General features: G+C 51.7%; 1 protein-coding gene across 1 annotated transcript in view; it reads right to left on the bottom strand.

The window, feature by feature from the left end:
• Positions 1–457: 457 nt before the first annotated feature.
• Positions 458–8,273, bottom strand: part of Rsl24d1 (ribosomal L24 domain containing 1) — a 10,443-nt gene continuing 2,627 nt past the window's right edge. Inside the window, exons 2-5 of the mRNA XM_023724106.1 lie at positions 6,699–6,771; positions 3,708–3,771; positions 2,296–2,381; positions 458–865 (exon numbers count right to left, since the gene is read on the bottom strand). Of these exons, the coding sequence (XP_023579874.1) occupies positions 792–865; positions 2,296–2,381; positions 3,708–3,771; positions 6,699–6,771 (297 nt within the window). The 3' untranslated portion in view covers positions 458–791. The remainder of the gene's footprint in view (positions 866–2,295; positions 2,382–3,707; positions 3,772–6,698; positions 6,772–8,273) is intronic.

Raw genomic sequence — 8,273 nt, 5'->3', positions numbered from 1 at the left:
CATGTGTAGGGGGTTATTTTCTTCCAAGTATTTGACACTTCATACCTTCTAAGTGCTGTACTTGTAAATACTAAATACACTGGCACTTCCTATAGAGATTATTTATGTGCAAATAATGGACAGATGTTCTATCCGTAAATTCTATTTTCCAAGAATTAGCTTTTTTTAAAGCAACCCACTCAGCAAAATTTGAAAGGCACTGGGAGCCGCTGCAGCTGGACAGCGGGTGGACCATACGCACATTCCCAAAGGGGAAGCAGCGAGGTCGCTCCACCCCGCCCTCCTCCCTCCACAGCCACCTGCAGCCTCAAGCAGGTCCAAGAGCCCAGAGCACCTCAGCCTCGCTGTCTTCTAAGAGGCCACTAAGCCAAGCCAGAACATCAACAGGCAAGACTCGAGACTGTCACACACTGCTGGCTCCTTATTGTAGCCCATACCATTAATAAAGGGAACATGGTAATGCAAAGAAAAGTTTATTTCGCGTGTCACTTCCATGAGTCTTGGCAATCAGCCTTTACACAACGCTGCCTAGGCCTGCATGCGGATGGCACAGTCGCTGATGCCCACCGGGCACCTCTGCGTGTGCACACAGATCTTCACACCCACACAAGCACAGCGCCAGGGGCCGTGCCAGAGAGAAACCTAGCACCCGGCCACTGTAGGAGGGCAGCAGCACAGGAAAGACTCGGGTCGCCATCGCTTCAGCAACTAGCGACAAACCAGCCAAGGGTTCCAAACTCTAAGCGTCCACAAGAGACTGTGACACGGGAGCGGCACAGCCAGCAAGGTCCCTAAGACTCGTCCTCCATGTCCACGTCCTGTTGCAGCTGCTGCACCATCTTTTCTTCCAGCTGCTTTCCTTTGCCTTTTAAAAGACGAAAATTAAAACTGTAATCAATTTCATGTGACTTTGCAAAGTTTGTTCGATATTCTATAAAGAATCTGACTTATTTTATAACAATCATTACTTTTTCTTCTTTTTGTCATTTTAAGACAGGGTCTCACTATGCAGTTCAGGCTGGCCTTGAGCTCACTTTGTAGCCCAGGCTGGTCTTGAACTCACAACAATCCTGCAGCCTTGGCCTCAGGGCTGAGATTACAGATGTGCATGCCACGCCTGAGTACCACAGCCATTTCTAAGAAACTTCAGAGTAGCTAGTTACCCACACCTCACGCTACACGAAGCAAGCACTCCCACATCTGACCTCCTCCCAGGACAAGAACCAGCTCCCACCACGGCCAGGCGGAGCGAAGTGGGGCAGGAGGCCACCCTGGCACCTGACCCAGCAGGATTCCTGATCAGGCTTCTACGCCGCACTCCTGCCTCAGACAGCAGATGGACACCCATTCTGCTGCTTCAAGGTGCCTGTTCACGCCAGCTCTACTTGGAACAAATGCTCCAGGATTTGGTCTACTTTGATTGAACAGAATTTGCTATGTGTATGTGGACTTCATACAAACCTACTAAGCACGTGACACAATCTGAACTTCGCTGTGAGCCAGCGCAATTTCTCTCCTCCAAGGAATCTACATAAATTACGCTAACTAAATGCACTTGAACTGGTGCCAGGTGAGTAGGAACTGGTTTCTTGGCACCTGACAGACCAAGAGCAGAATGGCTGCGTCATAAACTACCAGGTGCCATGGCCCTCTGCACTTCAGCACCTGGGCCCCCGCGTCACGCCAACTCAAGCCAGAGTCTGACCCTAGCTCAGAACCCGCCCTTCAGTCAGAACAGGCCAGGGGTAGAGCCCACATGCAGCCATCATTCAGATCACTCTAACCTAAAGAAGACTTGCATGAAGGATACGATTTTAAGGAGGAAAATCTAACACACAAGACCAACCCAGCTCAAGAGAACACGGTTTTTCTTCTTTCTTTGTGGCACTGGGACTAGAACTCAGGACCTTGCGCTTACCAGGCAGGCACTTGTGCCACTATCTTCCCGCCCCAGACTTTTGTTGATAAGGTCTCACTGTGTTGCCCAGGCTGGTCTCAAGCTTGTGGGCTCTGCCACGCATGTGGCATGCTCCTATAACCCCAGCACCAGGAGGCTGAGGCACAGGGTCATGCTGAGTTCAGCCCAGCCTGGGCTACACAGTGAGACCCTGTCTCCAAAAAGATAAATCCAATTCATGGGTTCGCGTGATTCTCCTGCCTCAGCCACTGAAGAGCTAGAGCAGGCATGTGCCCCTGCGCTGGTGAGACAGTGCATTTATACACCGAGTCCTGTCCAGGATGGACTGCGAGAGGGCAGCAGCCAGGAGGTCGAGCTCTGGGCCTGGCCAAGCTCACCTGCAAGAGGAGCCCGGATGAGGTGGATGCTCTGCTTGACCTCCGTGATGTCCTGCACTTTCTGGAGCTCTTTGTTCTTCTTCAGCCTAGGGTCAAACACAGTGAAGCCAAACTTCAGTTACAGAACTAAGTAGCAGACGAGCGTTCACAGCACAGCTACTAAACGCAGCAAGGGCACCGGCAGGGCCAAAGCAGGCAGGCCCTCCACCAGCCGCCTCTCAGCGTGCACAGCAAGAGCCCAAGCCCATCGTTCCTGGAGCATGCAGGGCTCAGCTGCTCCCTGAACCCAGACACAGCTCCAGCCTGAGTGTGTCTAAACACAACCACACCCCTGTTGTGCTGACTGAAGGACAATGATTGGGACCAACCAAGGACCTCAGGACCAGGGTTGGTGACACTGCCAGCCGTGACCTAGAGAGCACATCCAGTAAAGCACTGGGTCTGCGTGCGTGCATGCGTGTGTGTGTGTGTGTGTGTGTGTGTGTCTGTGCCTGGCGCAGCATGTGGTGCCAGGGATCAAACCTCAGACCCTCAGCTTGCCTAAGCCTGCCTAAGCAGGCGCTTTGGACAGCTGAGCTATCTCACCAGCCCCTGCCTGCCTCGGTTTTTCCTGCATCATGGAAATGTGTGTGTGGTGTTTGGAGATGGGGTCTTGCTAGAGAGTCCAGTCTAGCCTTGGACTCTTGGAGATCCTACCTCAGCCTCCCAGGTGCTGGATCACAGGCACACCCCCATGCCCAGCCCAGCCCAGCCCAGCCCAGCGCCTCTGACGTGCTGACACCTCCTGCGTGCCAGAAGCTGCTAGGCCTCCAAGTGACCGCGGGACACATCCGCAGGGCCTAAGAACGGCCATTTCCAGGCTCAGGCAGGGAAACGGGGTCAAGGATGAGGCTGCACACTGGCAGCCGCAGCACTAGAAGCAGAGCGCTTCCAGGAGAGGAGCAATGCGAAGGAAACGGAGTGTCGGGCACACAGCCCAATGTAGCCGCTCAACCAAACAATTACACACCACAACGATCCACATGTGTACATGGACACAGCACAAAGAAAAGTCAGAGGGATGATTTTCAAAGTGGGGAAAAGGCTGGAAGAAAATGCAGCAGAAAGGATCAGCAAATCACTGTCTGGCAACCTCCACGAGAATGCACAGGCCATTGCGAGGCCTCTGCCCTAGGGCTGGAAGACCCCACTGGACTGAGGGCCTGAGCTCTGTTCGGGGCGCAACTAGCCCTCCTGACACGGCACACGACCAGAAGTCGCCGTCGTCTTGGTGACGTTCTGCCCACGGCACCCGCTGCTGCCCCAGGAGGACAGCACAAGGCCAGGCCACCCGGGGACCTGCGCCAGACCTGCGCCCGCTCCACCCCACCACTAGATACTTTCCCAGAAGCTGCTCCTCACGGGGCTCATACCTGTTCATTATAAATCTGGCCTGGCGCTTCTGCTTGATCTCCTCAACCCTCTTCATCGCATCAACTACAAGAGAAGTTCATTACAATTAGCAAGTTTATCCCTCCAGCAGGATGATTCCAATCAGCAGGGGCATTCACACACGCTCGTTCACTTAGAAATAAATCTAGATGAAAACGTCACTGCCCAAATAACCCCCACTGAGCAGCTCAGAGGCAGGCACTTTCCAGGCCCCAAAAGGCTCGTTTCTTCAGTTTTTTGCTTGCGAAAGCCTTCATTACTGCTCAACTGCTCCTCCACGTGAAGCCGGACGAACACTGTTCAGATTTGTTCTAGAGAGAGGATGGATCTAGCCCTACCGTCACTCTCGGTGTGCAACTCCACAAACAGACTTCGCACACAAGCGCCTATCTGCCCACACCATGGGGAAAGGACCACCCTGCTCCATTCCCAACCACTGTGGCCCAACCACTTAGAACATCCACAGGAGGCGGCTGCACGGGCTCAGATCCCGACCTGTGGACTTTCTAGAATCTGTATGAGTGTTGCCTGATGCAGGACAAACCACACATAAAATTTTATATTTTCTAGTAGTTGGATTTTTAAAAAAAGATAACAGGAACATGCAGAGAATATTTTAATTCCGCATGTCCAAAATATTATCATCTCAACACACAGATCCATACAAAAAATTATAGTTACATACCTTACCCCTATTTCACCCTAAGTTTTCAGTGGGCCCTACATTTTACATTCATAGCACATCTCAATCCAGACATGCATGGAGGAAGTCCTCGACGAACCAGCCTCTTAAAAAGAGCAGTGCACACCCCAAAATAAAACAAATTATTTTGAAGAAAAAAAAAAGAGCAGTGCTTTCCAGAGCCCTACTGTCAGACGGCATAAACTGCAGGAAGCAATTTCTGGACGCAGCCAATACCCAGCAAATCCTCCAAAAGCCTATTTTTAGGATCCTAATAAAGAAGGATAATAGCATCTGCACAGACAAGAATGAAGGCAGGATCACTTCTGCCAGACATCGAGGAAGTGTATGGAGTGGGGCAGCGGAGCCGACGCCAGTGAGCTCCGAGCCAATGGCACCACGGGACACTGAATGAGAGGGCACTGGAGGGCAGCACTGCTCCTCGACTGCTTGTGCGAGCCGAGCCACAGTGACACAGAGCTACAGAGAAGCTGGCACTAGATGCCGGGCATGGTGGCACACTCCTGTCATCCCAGCATTCAGGAGGCTGAGGCAGGAGGATCACTGCAAGTTCGAAACCAGCCTGGGCATAAAGTGAGCTCAAGGGAGCCCGAACTGCACAGACCCTGTCTCAAAAAAACAAATAATAATAATAATAATAATAACAAGTTGAGACACTAAAGACCTCCAGGACACACCCACGCACAAGGCCAGTCACTTGTGCCACAAGGAGCAGGTGACGCTCCCCAGGACCAAGCTGTGCCACACAGACAGCATTGGGGCTACTGTCTTCCGGTGGCAACAAAAAAAGGAAAGAAAACTCAAACCAAAATGATACAGAATGGGGCCGAGGAGTGCTCTGGGACCATTCGACGATGTCCCTGATGAGAACGCCTCTGGAGCCAACCTGAGGCGCCTACGGAGGTACTAACTCAGAGCAGTGACGGCGGACCTCTTAGAGCTGGCAACAATGCAAAGAGCCCGCTGTGATACAGCCACACGCGAGGCGGCCCCAAGAAACCAAGTGCTACTTCCTTAGCAGCTAACCCAACACGCGAATGCTTTCTAGAAATTAATGCTTCCTCCAATGAAAAACTTAGGGGAAGCTTTAAGAAACAAAACAGGGCTGGCAAGACAGCTCAGCGGTCTAAAGCACCAGCTTAGCCAAGCTTAGGCAGGCGCAGGGGACCCGGTTCAATCCGCAGCACCACATGGTGTACCAGCCCCATCCTCAGGATGCGCTGAGCCAGGAAGAAGGAAGAAGAAGAAGAAGAAATAGAAAACAGCCATGTGGGAAAGCCAATTCCAGGCCTGGACTCTGACTTCTTTTATTTTTTTACTTTGATACAGGGTTGCTACACAGTTCAGACTCATAGTGATCCTCTGGTCTCAGCCTCCCCAGTGCAGGGATTACAGCATGCGCCACCACGCCCTGTTTCTTGATTTGCAGACGGGAAAGGACGACAAGCAAAGTTCAGACAGGTGTACCACACTGGTGTGGCCCAGCCTCCTCCTCTAGGTGCGGGCTGGGAAGCGCGCAGGCAGGGCCTGCCTGAGACCAGACCTGCACGCCAGGTCCACAGGGGGCGCTGGAGGTCAGCTAACCTCCAGCACACAAGAGCCAGACCGTATAGCTCTTGGCGTCCACAGCCGTCCACACCTAACACCTGTAGCCTTCCAGACCTAACAGGCGTTTAATAGCTCCGTTAGCAAGTTTGTAACGATCACCTTAGGTGCCACATTTTTCAACTATAAAGCACTGACTTGCCAGGCATGGTGATGCAAGCCTGCAATCCCGTAACTCTGGGAGACCGAGGCAGAAGGAGCACAAGTTCAAGCCTACTCTGGGCAACTTACAATGTTTCAAAAAAATAAATAAAACTTAAAAAGGGCTGGGATATAGCTCAGTGCACATGCCTTAGGTTCAATCCCAGTACCCAAGGAGAAGGGTGGGCCCACCGCACTAAATTATATAAGGTACATGGAAAACAGCTTACATCTCTACACTAAATGACTAAATTTATAAAGCACCTAGGCTTTCTGTATATTTTAGCTGTGCCACATCAAAAGGTTTTTTCCACCTCTATAGACACTTCATGTTTAATAACATTTTTATAATGGATAGAGCACCACTTTTCAATGCAGTTAGGATAACTCATAGATGTAAGTGTAACAAAAGCCACTCAGATGAGGATGAAATAAAAGCCAAAATGGAAAGCACTGCTTGCGCACCGAGATTACCTCCCCACCTGCCGCTCTCCTCAAGATCCCACAATTCCCTGGGACTTACTAGTTTTATTCCACAGTTCTCGCTGGTATTTGACAGGTTCATTTCTCCGTTTTTCAAATTCAAATGAATTATCCTGTAAGAAGCAGAAGACTGTTAAGATGTAGAATGGAAGTGTCTCTTAAAATATCCCCCATGAGCGTCCTGGGGGGTGCATGTGAGGCCCCCAACTTCCGAGAATGCTGCGCTCAGCCTTCCCCTCGCCCCACACCAGCGGCACAGAAAACATCAGCGTGTGCGGTCCAGTGAGAGGCAGGGCCCACACTCACCCAGAGATCCCACGCACAGGAAGGGCCTCCCAGCCCATCCCAGCCAGACGCAGCAGGACAACTGCATTTGAGTCCAACACACAAAACTGCCATATTTACAAGTCAAAAACAGCAGATGAATATCAAGAATTTCACATGGTTCAATCTGAGCACCTGTCAGACAAGAATACAGAGCCACACACCCTAAATAAATGGGGCGCTGCTCTGTGGGCTCCCCCACCACGTGTGCTGTGGGTGCCCTCCACAGGTCCATACACTCAGCCACTGGGGTCAACTAGTTAACGATCTGCCATCTTAACACTTGCAAACAGCACAGGGCCACTACCAGGACTCCTGGGTTTCCCGAGCCACCTGGCAAGGGCAGTGTCCACACCCCTACTAATGCTGCTGGACCACAGCCTCAGAGACACAAGGCACCAGCAGCCGGCCAACCTGTGGCCGTGTTTTTCTTTACTCAGGGTGCCTCTCGGCCAGGGTGAAAACTGGCTTGGTGACTGAAGTCATGATTTAGCATGCACAGTCACAGGAAAGCTCTAGGGGGCCAGGAAGATAGCTCAGTGGAATAAGTGTTTGCGTGGCAAGCGCAAGGTCCTGAATTCAATCCCTGGTGCCGCCAAAAAATAAAAAATAAAAATTTCACACATAAAAGCTCTGACTGGAGGGGGGGCGGGTAAGGACTTCTGGCACACACTGCACATCCTGCCCTGTGCAGCAGGACGTAACTCTAATCCAAGCAGCAGGAGGACAGACTGGAGGCCCAGAAGAGGCAGAAGTGTGGGGTCAGGAGAGGCCTGCCCTGGGGAGAGAGGCCACAGGGCAGACGCGGTGCTGCAGCTTTCTTCCTCTCCCTGCACCAGGAAAACAAGGGAAAGCTGTGGCAGGACCCCGCTCCACTGAGCGAGAGCAAGATGCTCTGGGCACCACACCACTGCCCACTTCGGCCTCTGCCCACCGAGCTCCTGACCAGCCTGGGTTCCCAGGGAGTAGGTCCTGCCAAGGCGACTGGGGAGCTGAGCAGGGAGCCTACTACCAGCTCAGTGGGGCTTTGGGAACCCTTTAATTGATTCTTTGTCTCAAAATCCGTAAGTAGCTACCTCCAACTTCACCCCACCCCATTTAAGTGACTCCCTTCCTTGCAAGAGATAAAAACTTTAAGGATAAGAAAAATTCCAAAACCGAACTGGAAATTTTTCCTTTTTGAAAGTCTACAAAATAATGGTTTCCGGGACCATGTGAGGATGAGATTATTTCCAAATGCAATAAAGCACTCCCAACTGTGTTACAAGAACCCCTGTTATGGTTAGATGCC

Source organism: Octodon degus, unplaced genomic scaffold (assembly GCF_000260255.1).
Source record: "Octodon degus isolate 3935 unplaced genomic scaffold, OctDeg1.0 scaffold00105, whole genome shotgun sequence".
NCBI lineage: Eukaryota > Metazoa > Chordata > Mammalia > Rodentia > Octodontidae > Octodon > Octodon degus.
This window is presented reverse-complemented; position numbering and strand designations above follow the sequence as displayed.